Raw genomic sequence first — 19,314 nt, 5'->3', positions numbered from 1 at the left:
AACTAGTAAGTTAAAAAATGAAGTCTATAAAAAGCCAATGAAATCGACTGAGTTTTTGGCAAGTCCAACCACAAGATAAGAAGAAGGAGCACAAACAGTATTAGAAATAAAAAGGGTAGCACACCTGCTGATATAGAAGATAGTCTTTAAAATTATACAAATGCAGAAAGTTTAAATAAAAAAATAGGGATTCAAATCAACTGGGCATTAAGAGAGCTATAAAACATAGCCAAGCAAAGTTTATCCTGAGAGAGGACTGTTTGTGATTCTGAAGTCTATAAAAGCAATGGTAAAATATTATCTCAATTGCTGCCTGAAAGACATCAGACGAAATTCAGCACATGTTCAAGTCAAGAACTCTGTAAAGTTAGGAAAAGATAATTTTCTAAGCACCATAAAAGACATCCACCAAAAAAATACAATAAACATGACACAACACTGAATAACAGAAGCATTCCCATCAAAACCAGGAACAAGGGCGCCTGGGTGGCTCAGTGGGTTAAGCCGCTGCCTTTGGCTCAGGTCATGGTCTCAGGGTCCTGGGATCGAGTCCCACGTTGGGCTCTCTGCTTGGCAGGGAGCCTGCTTCCCTCTCTCTCTCTCTCTCTCTGCCTGCCTCTCTGCCTACTTGTGATCTCTCTCTCTCTCGCTGTCAAATAAATAAATAAAATCTTAAAAAAAAAAAACAAAACAAAACAAAAACCCAGGAACAAGACAAGAATGTTTGCCACATCACCACTACTGGTCCACATTTTTCTGGGAGAAGTTGAAGAGGAAAATTACCAAGCAGGCCCAGGCCAGATGGCCCCAGAAGATGTTAAGTTACTAACAATAAGCTAGAGATGACCAGAGCCCTATTGGGAGCAAGAGATAACCAGCTGCTTCTGCTTCTGTAAACAGGTTTCCCACCACAGGCTCCTCACACTACTGCTCCCAACTAAGGCAGCGCCCCCACCCCTGCTCCTCTGGTTTAAACCCACCTACCAGCAGTCAGCTTAGCCCTTGGAACCTGACTGCCTGCAGTCCCCTATAAAACTCTATAACCTCATTGTCCGGGGCCCAGAATTTTGAGCACAAGCTCATCGGGGTCTGCGGGTATAAAATAAATGAGCTCTCCTACTTCTCCAAGTGTCAATTGGCCTCTCCCTGGTCTGATTTTTACTTTTCCACAACAAAGTAAACATGCAATGAAACAAGAAAAAAAATAAGGACTGCTGAACCTTGTCATTATTTGCATAAGGTAAGACTTTACCTAGAAAAAACAAAAAAATCAACTGGCAAAATAGATGACTAAATTCAAGACAAATATTCAAAAATCAGTAACTTTCCTATATACCAACAAATTTAGAAAGTGTAAGAAAAATAATCACACAAGAGCTTGTATTAGAAATCTATAAAATAGGGGCGCCTGGGTGGCTCAGTGGGTTAAAGCCTCTGCCTTCAGCTCAGGTCATGATCTCAGGGTCCTGGGATCGAGCCCCACGTCGGGCTCTCTGCTCCGCGAAGAGCCTGCTTCCTCCTCTCTCCCTGCCTGCCTCTCTGCCTACTTGTGATCTCTGTCTGTCAAATAAATAAATAAAATCTTTAAAAAAAAAAAAAAGAAATCTATAAAATACATAGAAACAAAGTAACAAAAAATATATAACCTATATAAAGACATGAAGAAAACCACCAGATTGTATCCAATATATTCCTGGATAGAAAGACTCACTATTGCAAAGATGTCAATTATTCCCAAAATTAACCTAAAATTTCATTGCAATTCTATTCACAACCCCAATACGATTTTCAATGGAATCTGACAATTGTTTCTAAAGTTTATCTAGTACAACAGATACACAACAAAGAGGCAAGAATTCCTGAAAAACGAGGCCAGGAGGGGAATCATGCTCTATCAAAATTCATAACCTTTTATAAAGCTACTGTAATTTCAACTACTACAGTAATAAATTAATGGAAGAATAAGCTAGAAATAGTTTGATTTACTGATAGATGTTTGGCATATAATAGAAAGGATTTTTGGGGTGCCTGGGTGGCTCATGGGTTAAGCCTCTGGCTTAGGCTCAGGTCATGATCTCAGGGTCCTGGGATCAAGTCCTGCATTGGGCTCTCTGCTTAGCAGGGAGCCTGCTTCTCCCCTCTCTCTCTGTCTGCCTCTTTGCCTGCTTGTGATCTCTCTCTCTCTCTCTCTTTCTCTGTGTCAAATAAATAAATAAATAAATAAATAATCTTAAAAAAAAAATAGAGAGGATTTTTGAAGCAGCAGAGATAAAGTGAACTATTCAAAAAATGGTTTCAGGACAACTGGTTATTTGTTTCACAAATACTATTATATCATGGCTTGTTTATAACAGAGAAGATCAGAGAGAAAGCAGAAAATGAGAAAAGCTTTACGTAATGAATACCTAGAGAAGAGAGTCAAGAATAAAAAGACAGTAACTATTGAGAATTATATTGAATTAGAGTTGTGGTGATGAAAACCAGACCACATTCCGAATAGCCTGAGAGGCAAGTTGGAAGAAAGTATTTTTAAACTCTGATTCCCTGCAGACCCACGGGCTAACCAAGAACTTAACCTTCATTAAAGCAGAAGTCCATTATAATTTGGGGATTCCTTTGTATGGCTCCATCATAATCTTGGATTTCTACTCTAAGGCAGATGGAGTACGTGTTTAGTACAAGACTCTATGGTATTACGTGATGTAATTGTTAAATAACCAGTCATTTTGTTAAATTGTTAAAATAACCAGTCATGTGATGACAGGGTCTCTAATTCCTGAATTATTTAAATTGGTAGATTTCCTAATTGTGAATTACTTATTCACCCAAGTGAGTTCTATCATTTCCCATGACTCCTTATTTCATGATAGGACAAAGTCAGCATTCTGGGGGAGAGGAGGTGGAGATAGCATTAGAAAAAGGTTTTAAATGGATTTTACTGCAATTGTGTACCTTTTACATTTATATGGGTTACAGAGGTTTATGATTGCTTTGAAAAATTGTTTCAACCTCACAAAGTCTCACTGCTTTTAAGCAGAGTGCAATTTGTATCTGGTTCACATACACATAACTAGATAACAGAAGAGACAATGATTTATGTGGCAATACTTTGTTCCCCAACACAAGGGTAATGGAAAGTTTATTCCCTAAAGCAGTAATATCTGGGTTTGGGTTTTGGGTTTTGTTTTTTTTTTTTTTTTTTAAGGTTTTGTTTTGCTTTTTTTGCTCTGCACTCCACCAGTTATTTAAGAAAAAAAAAAAAAAAAGAGTCCAGGGGCGCCCGAGCGGCTCAGTCAGTTCAGCATCTACCCTCCCTCGGCTCAGGACACAATCCTGCGGTCCTGGAATTGGGCTGCCATGAGGCTCCCTACTTGGCAAGGAGTCTGCTTCTCCCTCTTCCTCTTCTCCTCCCCTCTGCCCCTGCTCTCTTTTTAAAAATCTTTTTTAATCTTTTTTAAAATCTTTCTATTTTTTACTTTTTTTTAGATTTTATTTATTTATGAGAGAGAGAGTGACAAAGGGAACACAAGCAGGGGGAGTTGGAGAGGGAGAAGCAGGCTTCCCGCTGGGCAGGGAGCCCAATATGGGGTTTGATCCCAGTGTTCTGAGCCGAAGGCAGACACTTAATGACTGAGCCCCCCAGGTGCCCTAAAGTCTTAAAAAAATTTTTTTAATTTAAAAAAAATGAGTCTATGCTCCCGATATACATATACTTTAGTTAATAAACATATTGATGTACTATTGTCTTAATGCATTATGAGCACTGTAAAATATATTAAAATAGAAATTTTTGAGATGAGATCAAATCAATCTAAATAGAAGGTTCTAGTGTTGTTCCTTGTATCCTCTAGACTGTTTTATAATGTATATACCTTATTTGGGAGAACCCTGTCCTGGAGTAGTAAGTTATCAAACCATAGTATATAAAACAATCACCTGGAATGTTTGTTAAAAATGCAGATTCCAATCACCGATGACAAGAGATTCAGTGAGTCTAAAAGCTGGAGTTTGGGAATCTACATTTCCAGCAGTAGGTTGTTTGAGGCCACACTTTGAGAAACACCACAAAAGACAGAGATTCTCCCGACCATACCGCCAGCATAGCAACACCAGCTGGAAAGGGAGATACAATGCTCCATTCTGCACCTACATTATCCATGAACTAGAGTTTTCTAGGCAAATATTGGAACTATTACTTAAAATATTGTTTCTATCAGAAAATGTATCCCAATTTCGACAGTGCTAGCTAAGAAGAAATTTTTGGCATCGTCACACATCCCCCCCACCCAACACACACACACACAATTTCTTATATAATAGAATTCATCCACTGGGGCACCTGGGTGGCTCAGTGGGTTAAAGCCTCTGCCTTCGGCTCAGGTCATGATCCCAGGGTCCTGGGATCGAGCCCCACGTCGGGCTCTCTGCTCAGCAGGAAGCCTGCTTCCTCCTCTCTCTCTGCCTGTCTCTCTGCCTACTTGTGATCTCTGTCTGTCAAATAAATAAATAAATCTTTAAAAAAAAATAAAAGAATTCATCCACTTCAATGAAACTGCTTTTCCTTTAAGGTGCAAATTTTTTAAGTATCAAGATTTTTTTTTAAAGATTTTATTTATTTATTTGGGAGAAAGAGCAAGCATGAGCAGGGAGGAAGGGGAGAGGGAGAGGGAGAAGCAGACTCCTCGCTGAGCAAGGAGCCCAATGTGGGGCTCAATCTCAGGACCCCGTGAGATTATGACCTGACCCAAAGGCAGCCACTTAACCAACTGAGCCACCCAGGTGCCCCTAAGTATCAAGTTTTTTTAAAGTATAAATGCAAACTGCATTTATAAATGCAAACTGCTTCCTAACAACGGAAGTTATCCATCTGCATCCGTAGTCATACATGAAGCACCTGTACCATACCGGGCACCAAAGGAAGCAGTTTGGTATCATGGAAAGGGCACAGCTTCTGTAAGCGGAACAGTCTGGGGCATAATTTCTGAATCTGCTACTCGTTTAATTTGGAACAAGTCACTTAGTCTTTCTAGGTTCCAGTTTCCTTTTCTTAAATGCGGACTATAATGCCCACTGACAAAGCCTCTGTGAGATACAAGATACATGTAACACACAGTAAGTGACCACTATGATAACAACAATTACCTCCACTTAAGTGATATCCCTTTAAAAACACAAAGAGTTGACCCTTTTCCTCATTAAAAATTCAATTCCTATATTTTCCATGTTCAAATGTGTTGACTACTTAGGCTCTGAGGTCAAAGAGTTTGGATTCAAATTTCAGCTCTACCACGGACTCATCAGGTTAAATTACTTAACCACTCGTAAGCCTATTTCCTCCCAGAAGACGCAGGGATAGTAAGAGTACATATCTAATATAATCTTTATTAAGATAAAAATGAAGGATCTAACTACAGTGCTTAGCCAGTCACTGGCACTCATGAAGCACTGAGTAGTTTTTCTTCATTAATATCACTTAACCAAGAAATGACTTTCAAGCTATATTTGCTATTGCTGGTGCAAACAAGACTACATGATTTGACTAAGATAACTACACATATCACCGACAACTAAATCTACAAATATTCCTAAATTCTCTCCTAACACTGAGTGGACAGTTTATCCTCCTTCAAAACCATCATCTCCCCTTTACCTATAGTACAAAATCAAAACCCAGGGGCGCCTGGGTGGCTCAGTAGGTTAAGCCTCTGCCTTCAGCTCAGGTCATGGTCCCAGGGTCCTGGAAATGAGCCCCGCATCGGGCTCTCTGCTCAGCAGGGAGCCTGCTTCCCCCTCTCTCTCTGCCTGCCTCTCTGCCTGCTTGTGATCTCTCTCTGTGTCAAATAAATAAATAAAAATCTAAAAAAAAAAAAATCAAAAACCACATGATAGAATACGCAAAGGCTTTTCACAATTTTACCTACACCACATTTTTGCTCTTCTTCTTCCTTTACCTCAGCCCCTAACCTACCATTCCATCCACCCAGCTTCTCACCATTTTCAAAGGAAGTTATATCCTCAAAGTTTGGGGATGGTACTATCTCCCAAGAGATGAATCACTACATACTACCTTGGAATTTCCTGTACTTCTTCAGAACATCATCAGCCAAGACCTTAAACAAAATCGAATAATCCTTATTAATAGGTGTTGCAATACCCACCAGGCAGTCTTCTTAAGGATAAAGGAAATAGTCTTTAAAAAAAAAAAAAAAGGATAAAGTAAATATTCAAACTCATAGAACTACTGTGGGCTGCACTTGACATCAGATTCACTTAGAGAGATGTGGGACAGAGACGAGCACAGCTGCAGGGCATTTAGAGGCATTTTGCTTTGATGAGAGATCTTGTAGCACCTTATTCAGTTGGCCAGAAGTTATTCTCCCTACCCCTCCTCCACCTCCCTGGAGAAAGCTCAGGTTCAAGCAGATGAATTTCACATTAGACAGGTTATCCTGTAAAAGCAGTACCTCTTGCAACACTCCTACAGCCACTGCTTACAGGATCCCTGCCAGGGATCTGCCAATGTCACGACACTTAGGGAAACCCAAAGATACGGCTTCTTACTAGGTATTTAGAGTTCTTCCTGGTCCAAATGCTTTGCCAGCCAGAAGTCATTTTTATCATAAGCATGTCACCTTACAACACAGTTGACACTACTTTTATCTAGTTCCCCGGGAGACAAAATGAGGTCATCCAAAGTCAAACTGTCAGGCAAAAATGGAAAAGGGTTTTGATAATTCTTTACCCATAAGTGCATATCTTTAAGAAGTGAGCAATTGTAGCAGTCTCTCCAGGAAAGGTGGAAAAGGGAAGAAGAGAGAGGAAAAACCTTGAAAAGAGAGTATTCATCAATATACGTACCATCGTCAGCTGCACCATCTGCTAGAAATATGTAGTAGCTTGTGTTTAGATCAAATCTATTCTTAGCCCCAGGAAGGGTAATGTTTCTTCTGAAAGAACACTGCATAACACCATCCGCCAGCCTCCAAGCCAGATCCTCAAGAGCACCCTACAAACATACACAATGGGTCTTCTCAGCACTTTCCACAGATTTGCTAAAAATAAAATATGATCGACCCGACCTGCTGGATTTCCTTTCTGTAAGATCCTTTGTGCATGTTTTGTCTGCTGTATTGTTGTTTTCCCACTTCCTCTCAGAGGAGCACAAGAAACATTTTTCTCCTAGTTTGTCTTTATCCCCAACTTGGCAAAAATATTTTTACACTGAATCGGAACCCCACAAGTCCTCTACCCAGCTTAGAAATTTTGGCAGATGCACTAACCCCATCTGGCCACAGACACAAAATCAAAACACTGAAGAAACAATTGGGAAGTAATACACTCATGGCCAAAATGTAACATGCAACAAGGGAGAAGTCCCAAGCCCTGGGGAAAGCTCTACAGAGAGTGTGAAGTCATCAGGCGACGGCGACTGCTCAATCAGAGCTCATGTGCTTGCCAACCACCATGTGAAAAGAGACACGTCTCCACCAGAAATATCTGTGGCACAGATGCCAAGAAGAGGCACAGAAGACAACTGACCAAGGCACTGAACCAGTCCCCACCCTACACACTTTTCTTTCTCACTGGACAAGAAATATATTCTTTTCAAAGATGTGAAAAAAGGATTTAGGTGACATGGGCAAGAATTCATCTTTCGCTACAAGAGAAACTTGTCTGGTGCTTTTCCAAAGTGTAGAAAAGGGGAGACAGTGGTCAAAGTGGACAAAGTTGCAGTTACGTACAATGAATAAGTCTAGAGATCTAATGCACAGCACGATGACTGTATTTAGTAATACTGTATTGTATCCTGGAAATATGCTAAGTGAGTAAATTTCAGGTGCTCTCACCACAAAAAAAAGTTAAGTCTGTGAGAACACAACTGTAGTAACCTTTCGCTACGTATATGTATATCAAAACATCATGTTGTATATCTTAAATATAATTTTATTAATTTAGAGAAAAATAAGATATATACTTTAATATATGTTAAATATAAATGATATAATGATATTAATAATACATTAAACCTATAACTATAATAATACAATTTATTATATCTTTACATACTATTTTTAAAATAAAATAAAGCACAGAAAAGTTTATTTTTTATATGATTATTATTAATCACTATTATTAATTATATAATGATTTTATATAATGATTATTATTAGAAAGGAAGCCTGCTGCCAGACTGCTTCTCTGGCTCTCTGCTAACTGAGGATCGGGAGCTATCTTGCGGCACAGTTCTGCCACTGTTGGCCACCTAGCCAAAAGGCAGACAAACCAGGTGGAGGGTCCCAGAATTTTCATACCTACCCTGGAGTCCATCACAGGGTGACTTCGCCCCATCAAATGGGAAGGTTGTATATGTACAGTCTGATCTTCACGAATACACAAATAAGCATCATCATCACCCTGAAAACATTTACACAGAGAAAAATTCAAAGGAATGTCAACATTTTGTTTTTAAAAGCACCCCAATGAAATCAAATGGTATGGGATGCTTTTAAAACATGATTTGCAGATTCAGTCTTAAATGATACTATGAATTCCAAGAATTGGCTGTCCAGTTTATAAATTTAAAATAATTTTGCTATAATGAAGAAACAAACAAAGACAGAAACAAACCCATAAATACAGGGAACAACCCTGATGGTAGCCAGAGGGGAGGAGGGTGAGGGATGGGCAAATGGGCGAGAGGCTGTGGGAGATGGAGGCTTCCAATATGGAATGAGTAAGTCATGGGAATAAAAGGTAGAGCACAGGGATACAGTCAATGGTATTATAACAGTGTTGTATGGTAACAGATAGTAGCTATACTTGTGATGCACATAACATGATGTTTAAAACTGCCCAGTCGCTCAGTGGGCTAAGCCTCTGCCTTCGGTTCAGGTCATGATCTCAGGGTCCTGCAATCTAGCCCCACATCGGACTCTGCTCAGCAGGGAGCCTGCTTCCCCCTCTCTCTCTCTGCCTACCTCTCTGCATACTTGTGATCTCTCTCTGTCAAATAAATAGATGAATAAAATCTTTAAAAAAAACAAAACTGTCCAGTCGCTACATTGTACACCTGAAACTAATGTAACATCGTGTGTCAATTACATATTATTTTATTTAAATAAATAATAATTTTGTTATAATACAAAAGCAACATAATTTCAATGTAAAAATAGATTAAAATAACATGTTTATATGCCCATAAACTCAAACAGGACTGTCAAAGCTTTCATGTATATTCATCCAAACCTATTTGTAATTATACCCATCTTTTCACCCCAAATAGGAAAATACACAGTTCTGTTACTTTTTTTCACTGAATTTATTATGAACATTGTTTGTAAATAAATATCTGTGTTTACAAATTTTCGTAACTATAAATGCACTGCACTATATTGGGTTTGGGGCAGTAACTTTTAAAATGAGGATACTGTAATCAGATACTGCTAATACTGTACACACTCAAGAGATTTACTACTACATATTAAGACCAACTTGTCTGAATTCAAGGAGCACTTTTTTGTCAGTCTAATTCTTATCTACCCTTTAGTCTCCAATATTCCTTAGCTCTAAAAGTTAGAGCTTATAGTGACTATCAGAGGACAGACTGAATCTTCAAAATACATTTAAATGATGGTACAAAGAAATAATCTGCACTTTAAATTACTGTGTATAGTTCTGGTTCTTTCGCCTATTCTAAACCATTCTCTGTAAACTATCTAACAAGATCTTTCATATGTTGCAGTAGTCACTAAATTCCTTAAACAAAGCCAAGACTGACAACTTAAAATAAATTTTGCTATTAATCCCAATGATATTCTAACATATTTTAATTTTTTTTAAAGTTCCACTTTTGAGAACTCCCAAGTTCATAACCTTAACAAACCAATTATTCACTGTTACACACCTTCTATTCAAATCAGAATTAGCCCAACTCAAAGAGTCATGGTGATCTAAACCAGCAATCAACAAACTATGGCATACACTCCAGATTCAGTCTGATGCCTGTTCTGGTAGACCCCACAGGCTAAGAAGGACGTTTACATATCTAAACCATTTATTAAATAGAAGAATATATCATGATGAGTAAAAATACATGAAATCCAAATTTCAGTGTCCACAAATGAAGTTTTATTGGAATACAGCCACAGCTATTAACTTATGGATTGTCTTTTGCTGTTTCAGTGCTACCACACAGAGATGAGTATTTAAAACACAGACCATATGCCCACAAATTCTAAAGTAGTTACTACCTGGACCTCTACAGGAAAAGTTCACTGATCTCTAATTTAAACAAACAATGTGTATTTTCTAGAGTATCATCTCTGAGGTATACAAACTCTTCTTTTATTTAAAACAAATTTTGCTTTTAACAAAATGGTTGATTTTGAGGCAAAATGATGATAGGCCAACTGCCATACTAACTCATTGCAGAGAGACCTCTCAAATATTGGAGAGAATGCTGGGGAAGGAGAAGTACTCTCAGTTCTCTCTACTCTACAGCGAAGAGTATGAGAAGGTGCTTCTACCACCTTAGGCTCCAGGCAATTCTAGAAACCCCAAGTTTGGAGCAGGGAAGCACACATGGAAGAAATCCCACCAAGTTTCTCAATCGGACAGATCCTCTGTCTCCCATTTGTTCCTCTTGAACCAAGCATTTAGAATGCACCCTGTTCAGAAAATAATTGTGTGGATACTGTGGGAAAAATAAAGATGACTACATTGTTCTAATAACCAAAGACTACATTTTAATAGAAGAGACAGTTACAGTAGCATGTGAATTATGATAAAACAGGTTTAAACAAAGTGCCACAGAAGCACAAATCATGTAGAGCCAAAGGATTGAAAAAAAGTTATCAGAAAAGATTGTAATTACATAGGCCTTAGAGAATAAAAAATACTTACACATGGATAAGGTAGAGCTGAGATTAAAGGAAAAGTTTCTAAATGGAGGAACTTCTAGGACCAAATACATAGAAACAAAAAAGTATGTGAAACTTTTAGGAAACAGGTAATTATGTTAGCCAAAAAAATATACATGGTAAGGCTGGAAATTCCAACATGGACTTTGAAGAGTTTTGAAAGCCAAGCTAATGAAAATAAAACAAAACAAAAAAATTTTTCCTATAACTACTAAAGGCTCACCAAAGTTTCTGGGGCTAGGATTGAGATCATCTCCATGGAAGCTCAGGAAGAAAACAACAGTGACTGTTAAAAGATGACATGGGGAAAAAAAAAATGACATGGAATAAAATTGCTAAAAACTAGTGAGAGGCCACTGCGGCGGCCTGGAAATGACAATAAAAGTGTAGGCCAAGTCAGAGATAGTGACTATGCAATAAAGAGAATGAAGAAGTATGTCAAAGACAGAATCAAAAGTATCTGGAAGATTAAAAGCAATGAACACACTAGCACCCAAATCTTGACTTCTAAACGTTATTCCTATAACAGGGAACAGACCTCCTTTGAGAAATGAAAATGCATAAGATGAATGGACACTGAAAACAAACCCACACCAAAAAACTAATAGAGACACATCAAAGGGCATTAAACAAACAAACAAACAAACAAACAGCTTGAAGGAGGCACATTTGGGTCAATATGAGCATCTAAAAGAAGAATGATGATGATAAACCATAACACAACAGACCAAAGGAATTCATCAGTCCATAGCGTTTCACCAAAAGTGAAGGGCAGATGACAAGAATGCTCTTCTTTTTAGAAGAATGCCAGCTAATAAATAAATTAGAAAATCACCATTTTGCAACCACAAACCTAAAAACTGTTTCAGGAAAGGAACATCAATAGATGCTAAAATAATTTGGTAAAATGTTATTGAGGAACAGAATATTCGCCATCGAAGTATCACCTCGCAGATGACTTACTAATTAAAAAGAAAAAATACGCCTTCACAATGGAAATATCTGACAGATACAAGTGATGAAACATAGAATCATCAATAATGGAATAATCTGACATTACACACCTCTTGATATGATGCACCGAGGTAGAAACAAACCCCTTAGGTAGTATTTGTGCCAAAAATCTGAACCTGAATCTACTGTACAAACTGTGGGACATTCTACAGAATTAGACTAAAAAAAATCTAGAAAATAGGCAGGATAACAGATCAAAGAGATGTAACAATTAAAGGTATTGAGTGATAAATGACTGGCTCTTGGGTCAGAATTTGTTTAAAAAAAAAACAAAACAGCTTTATAGCTGTGAATAAAAGGGATCTAAGGCACAACCAAATTCCCTGAACACCAAAGAAGATGGTGACAGCAATGAATGAGAGTCTATAAATTGCCCAGGACAGTATCTGAAAAGAAGCAAGGGATCAATAATGGTAACTGCTTTTTTACTACTATTTTTGATCACCAAGAATGGGGGACACAAGAAACATGAGGAGGGAATATATTAAGTTCAGTTTTACAGATGATGGTTAGTGTCATCCAGGAACATTCATCAGGACAAGATCAGCTGGCCACTGGAAATTCCAATCTGAAGTGCAAAAGAGGCCAAACCTGGGAACATTCTAGAACTGAACATTAAGAAATTATGTACAGAGCAAGATGACACTGGGCAGGAGAAGGAAGGCAAAAGAAGCTAACATACAGTATTATATATTGGATCTCGGGTCAGAATTTTTTTTTTTTAAACAGCTATAAAGGACTGTATGGGGACAACTGAGGTATTTGGTATATAGACTATATTGCATATAATTATTATATCATTGTTAAGTTTTCTCAATGTGATCAAGATATGGTAATTACAGGAGCACATCCTTGTTCTTAGGAGATACTTGCTAAAAATTCTAAAGATAAAATGTCATGATATATCTATAACTCAACTTTCAAATAGTTTGGGAAAAAATATATCAAGAACATATAGTATTATTGATGTACTTTATATCATTTAATAAAGTATCTGAGATAGGGAATAGATATATACTTTGAAATGTAGTTATAATTCAGACATTATCAAGTCATTGTTAGCAAAAATATGGAAAATTGTACTCTTCATCAACTTTAATGGCAAAGCCCAATACCAAAACAATTGCTATCATTAATTTACAAGTAAAACTGAAAAAGGTAACATTTAGTTAATATTCATAGCATCAGATACCTTCAGTATTTAAATTTATATTAGGTACTGAAAAGAAACAGCATATCATAAAAATATCCTAAAATTTTCTAAATAGCCAAAAATAAATATAACCACTTTAAAAATATTTTCTGAGGATGATTTATTTCACTCAATCTAGGCAAACAGGTGTACAGATGATTTTAATCATTAGTAAGATTGCTCTGTAAATCAACGGCACCTGCATAATCAAGTCTTTTTTATAAACATTTTTTGATGAGTACTATACTAGAAACATAAGATTTCTAAGTAAGGTAAATATATCTTGAATTAAAGACAAATGCTTTTGTGCCATCTATGCCTACAACTCAGAAAAGAAACAACGGTCTACTTATGGGCTCCTCATCACCACGCCCAGTGGAGCAGTAGTGTCTTTTCCTCTCGCTGACAGATTTTATGTGACTAGAGAAAGAAAAATATGAATATACTACTGCATAAAGTTTGGGTCTAAAGTGACTTTCTTAGTTAAGGGACTGGAGCACATGTCTAAATGAGCACTGTGTGTTAGAGATGAAGCTAGACACTAATTCCAACAAGACCACCATTGTTCATCAATCCTTGGGGGGCCCATCTTCAGAATTTCCGTCATAACCAGTTCCATCCCATTCACACAACAAGCACTACCACCTTCTTTTCTTATTGCTGTGTAGTTTTATTTTATTTTTAATCCAGTCTCATCATCTGCCTTAGGTGCCAAACCTGGTTCATTTGGCCAGAACTGCAAATACCCAAAAGAATATGCTATAGGTCTGATGGCAATTACAAAGGGAAATGGGGAAAACGTTTTGGAACTATTGTAACATCATTCAATCAAGTAAAAAACTTCCCAACAAACAAGTTGTGTTTTGGTTTTTTTTTTATTTGACAGAGAGAGAGATCACAAGTAGGCAGAGAGGCAGGCAGAGAGAGGGCGAAGCAGGCTCCCCGTCTAGCAGAAAGCCCGACACGGGACTCAATCCCAGGACCCTGAGATCGTGACGGGAGCTGAAGGCGGAGGCTTAACCCACTGAGCCACGCAGGAGCCCCCCAACAAACAACTTTAAAAAAGAAAGAGTTTTAATTTCTTATATGTTATTTTTAAAAGCATATGACGTATCTGGGGCACGTGGGTGGCTCAGACGTTTAAGCATCGGACTCCTGATTTTACCTCAGTCATGATCTCAGGGTCATGAGATAGAGCCTCGCGTCAGGCTCTGCACTGGGCATGGAACTACTTAAGATTCCCTCTTTCCCTATCCCATTGCCCCTCCCCCGCCTAAAAAAATAATAAAAAATAAAAGCACATGACATATCTTATCTCTCCTAAGTTTAAGGTATACATTTTGCTTAATGAAAGAGAATAATGGGAGCATTCAAGGACTATATAGTAAAACACCTAGGTCATATGCAGACACATATAGTAAAATACCTTGGCGTAATTTTTTACACCCTGGCTTCCTGCAAAACTTCCAAGCAGCCTACAAGGACCAATAAGATCAGAGTGCACTTTTAGGGAAAACAACAGTTCTTCTAGTACAGAATTTCAACATTCCTTTCTTTTTTTGAAATAGGATTTCCTTTTTTTTTTAATATTTTATTTTTTGACAGAGAGAAATCACAAGTAGGCAGAGAGGCAGGCAGAGAAAGAGGAGGAAGCAGGCTCCCTGCGGAGCAGAGAGCCCGATGTGGGGCTCGATCCCAGGATCCTGGGATCATGACCCGAGCGGAAGGCAGAGGCTTTAACCCACTGAGCCACCCAGGCGCCCTGAAATAGGATTTAAACTAACATTAAAACCTGATTTAAAACCTGACAGGAAAGACCCTGTTGCCTTTGCTAACATGGAAGTAAAAGGCTTTCTCCGTTTGTAGTCATCCCCGACCTCCCGCCAACTCTGCTTTGAACAGGACTCGCATGTGTCCTGGCCCACACTTTCCAGCCTTCCCTCCGAGAGATCAGAATGCCTGGGCAGCACTCTACTCTTCCACACAGTGGCACAAGGCTGCCATCTACAGAACTATTCCATCCATGGAGCACTACCAGGGGAGAGCGAGAATCAGCTCCAAACAAATGCTGCCTGGGCGCCTGGGTGGCTCAGTGGGTTAAAGCTTCCGCCTTTGGCTCAGATCAAGATCCCAGGGTCTTGAGATGGAGCCCTGCATTGGACACTCTGCTCTGCAGGGAGCCTGCTTCCTCCTCTCTCTCTGCCTGCCTCTCTGCCTTGTGATCTCTGTCTGTCAAATAAATAAATAAAATCTTAAAAAAAAAAAAAACCCACAAATGCTGCCTTCCCTAGATCTGACAAAGGAGTCTCCAGTGAAGAGTGTATTTATGCCTGGACACACCAGGTGTCATTCTCTGGGATATGTACTGATGACTACCAAAATGGAGACACTGAGGCAGCAACCCACGCTGTGGTTGCTGGCCATCAGAGAAAACAATGAGTGTTGGAAAAGCGTGACAAATAATGTAAGACTTTTATGCAGAGCAACTTTTCTTAACTGCACTTCCTGCTTTTATCACAGAGACAGATATCACAGAGAAAGATACAGGGGCAAGTCCACCCACTATAGAGCAATTTTCTGAACTCTCTGTAGGATGGCCTGTTCTTAGAGCTATATAATTGCACAACTGTTAAAAACACGATATACCTAAAAAAGTTTTTTAAGTCAGTACCTCCTCTAAGTTAGTGTGTCCGGCCCTCTCCCCTCCCCCTCCCCATTTTAAGTATGATCATTTGACCATGGAACAAGTAAGTACACAGCCGTTGATTAGCCTCCCTCTTTCGTTATCACTTACGTAAGTAAGGGATACAAACCATCCATCTGTCATGAGAAAATGCAAAGGATAAATAGCCTTTACTGGGCCCACTCATTTCAACCACCACTGATTGGTCATCTCGTGTGAAGGACAAGAAGAAACAGGTGTGCTCCTTCTCTGGGTCACAGTTCACAGGATTCCTAACACAGTACTTCTTGTTCCCACAATGTGAAGCACTGAACTAGAAAAATGACAGGGAGAAAAAGTCTTAATTACCGACAGAGCAGTTCATTTCACATGATAAAAGAGCCACTACTTGAAGCACAAATTTTCACAAAAGTATCTTTTCATAATAGAGATTCAAAGTAGGAGACAAAAGACACAACCCAAACTAGAAATGATCAGAGCAGTAGTTAGGTTGTGAACTTTTAAACTTAATTAATTTTAATTAAAATCTGGAAGATACAACATTAGTTGGACTATAATGTGATGAGTATTAAAAGGACTTTAATACACAAAATATTTCACATTAATTAAGTTCTGGAGCAAAGTTTTTAGCAAATTTTGAAAAACATCTTTTTTCTTTAAATTTATTTATTTATTTATTTTTTCAGCGTAACAGTATTCATCGTTTTTGCACAACACCCAGTGCTCCACGCAATACGTGCCCTCCCTATTACCCACCACCTGGCTCCCCAACCTCCCACCCCCGTCCCTTCAAAACCCTCAGGTTGTTTTTCAGAGTCCATAGTCTCTTATGGTTCGCCTCCCCTTCCAATTTCCCTCAACTTCCTTCTCCTCTCCATCTCCCAATGTCTTCCATGTTATTTGTTATGCTCCACAAATAAGTGAAACCAAATGATATTTGACTCTCCATGCTTGAATTATTTCACTCAGCATAATCACTTCCAGTCCCGTCCACGTTGCTACAAAAGTTGGGTATTCATCCTTTCTTTTTCTTTTTTTTTTTTATAAACATATAATGTATTTTTATCCCCAGGGGTACAGGTCTGTGAATCACCAGGTTTACACACTTCACAGCACTCATGATAGCACATACCCTCCCCAATGTCCATAACCCCCTCCCCCTCTCCCAACCCCACCTCCCCTCAGCAACCCCCAGTTTGTTTTGTGAGATTAAGAGTCATTTATGGTTTGTCTCCCTCCCAATCCCATCTTGTTTCATTTAACTTTTGAAAAACATCTTAAAGAATATTTAGGTCCACACTGACTCTTGCCTAAAGTGTATCCTTGAGTTTTTAGAATGCACTTCTAAAAAGCAAACAGACAAACTCTTAGCAAGTTTTTATATTTAGATCCTGGACTCTGCTTCTAGAATTCAGGTTCAAATTGGATATTAAAATAATATTAGAAAAAATGGTTACTCCTATACATACCACCACTCCAAATAATAGTAATAACAATTAAGTGGAGAAGAAGCAACCTACAATGACTTAATTCAGAGCTCCTTGTTATAGCAAAAAAGAGAAATATTATCAAAAAATGTCATTTCTACAATCTGACAGAGCAAATGTGCAGTCATCTTGTTAGAAGGCGCTGTGAGGGTGTATTTCAGAAAAGTTATTTTTTTTCTTTTATTTTTTCAGTGTTCCAAGATTCAGTTTATGGACCACACCCAGTGTACTATACAATACATGCCCTCCTTAATACCCTCAGAGTCCATAGTCTCTCATGGTTCATCTCCCCCTCCAACTTACCCCAATTCACTTTTCCTTTCCTTCTCATAATGGAGGACATTACATACAAATAAGTGAAATCATATGATAATTTACTTTCTCTGCTTGACTTATTTCACTCAGCATAATCTCCTTCAGTCCCATCCATGTTGATACAAAAGTTGGGTATTCATCCTTTCTGATGGAGGCATAATACTTCATTGTGTATATAGACCATATCTTCTTTACCCGTTCATCTGTTGAAGGGCATCTTAGCTCTTTCCACAGTTTAGTCATGAAACAATGACTACTGTCATTGCTGCTATGAACATTGGGGTACAGATGGCCCTTCTTTTCACTACATCTGTGTCTTTGGAATAAATACCCAGCAGTGCAATTGCAGGGTCATAGGGAAGCTCTAATTTTAATTTCTTACGGAATCTCCACACTGTTTTCCAAAGTGGCTGCACCAACTTGCATTCCCACCAACAGTGTATGAGGGTTCCCCTTTCTCCACATCCTCTCCAACACACGTTGTTTCCTGTCTTGTTTATTTTGGCCATTCTAACTGGTGTAAGGTGGTATCTCAACGAGGTTTTTTTTTAAAGATTTTATTTTTATTTATTTGACAGAGAGAGAGATCACAAGAAGGCAGAGAGGCAGGCAGAGAGAGAGGAGGAAGCAGGCTCCCTGCGGAGCAGAGCCCGACGCGGGGCTCGATCCCAGGACCCTGAGATCATGACCTGAGCCGAAGGCAGCGGCTTAATCCACTGAGCCACCCAGGCGCCCCTCAACGAGGTTTTGATTTGATTTTCCCTGATGGCTAATGATGATGAACATTTTTTCATGTGTCTGTTAGCCATTTGTTATGCCTTCTTTGGAGCACTGTTTGTTCATGTCTTCTGCCCATTTTTTGACGTGATTATCTGTTTTTTTAGGTATTGAGTTTGAGGAGTTCTTTATAGATCTTGGATATCAGCCCTTTGTCTGTAGTGTCATTTGAGAATATCTTCTCCCATTCCGTGGGTTAAACACTGTGTAACTAGATCTAATGGGAACTGTATCAAAAAACTTCTCATTTCTTCTACTCTACCAAAACTTCTGGCCACCAAATGTGTGGCAGGTTTTCCCACATTAACCCATTCTGCAATTCTCTGTGAACACCAATCACGTGTCCCACATTGCAATTCCATTCTGACACAATCTACCTGAAGTTAGTGTCCAATCCTAAAAGTTCGGGGCCCAGTCCCATTAAGACTGCTCACTTCAGAGGCCAATCACAAATTCCAGGTTCCCACTGGAGAGGACTGGAGGTTCCCATGACCCTCTCCTCGAGTCTGATAATGTACTAGGATAGCTCACAGAACTCAGGTACACAGTTTTCCTACTAGATTACCAGTGTGATACTTCTTTTTTAAGATTTTATTTATTTATTCAGAAACAGAGTGAAAGAGAGACAGAGCACACATAAGCAGGGAAAAGGGGCTGAGGGAGAGAGAGCATCTCAAGCAGGCTGCTTACTGAGTACAGAGCCCATGTGGGGCTGGATCTCACAACCCTGAGATCATGACCTACACGAGAATCAAGGGTCTGACGCTTAACCAAGTGAGCCACCCAAGTGCATCAAGCGTATTATTACAGGATGCAACCCCAGGAACAGTCAGATGGAAGAGGCACACAGGGCAAGGAATGTGGTAAGGGGCATGGAGCTTCCACACCCTCTCTGAGGCACCACCCTTACAGCACTTCCGTGTATTC

The 19,314-nt window shown here is 38.9% G+C and overlaps 1 protein-coding gene across 1 annotated transcript in view; it reads right to left on the bottom strand.

Annotated features, from left to right (window-relative positions):
- The window catches only part of FRRS1 (ferric chelate reductase 1), a 48,043-nt gene that overhangs the window by 11,013 nt on the left and 17,716 nt on the right, over positions 1 to 19,314 (bottom strand). The window contains exons 6-8 of the mRNA XM_045977945.1: positions 15,939 to 16,121; positions 8,317 to 8,415; positions 6,859 to 7,006 (exon numbers count right to left, since the gene is read on the bottom strand). Coding sequence (XP_045833901.1) covers positions 6,859 to 7,006; positions 8,317 to 8,415; positions 15,939 to 16,121 — 430 coding nt within the window. The remainder of the gene's footprint in view (positions 1 to 6,858; positions 7,007 to 8,316; positions 8,416 to 15,938; positions 16,122 to 19,314) is intronic.

The sequence above is a fragment of the Meles meles genome, chromosome 1 (assembly GCF_922984935.1).
Source record: "Meles meles chromosome 1, mMelMel3.1 paternal haplotype, whole genome shotgun sequence".
NCBI lineage: Eukaryota > Metazoa > Chordata > Mammalia > Carnivora > Mustelidae > Meles > Meles meles.
This window is presented reverse-complemented; position numbering and strand designations above follow the sequence as displayed.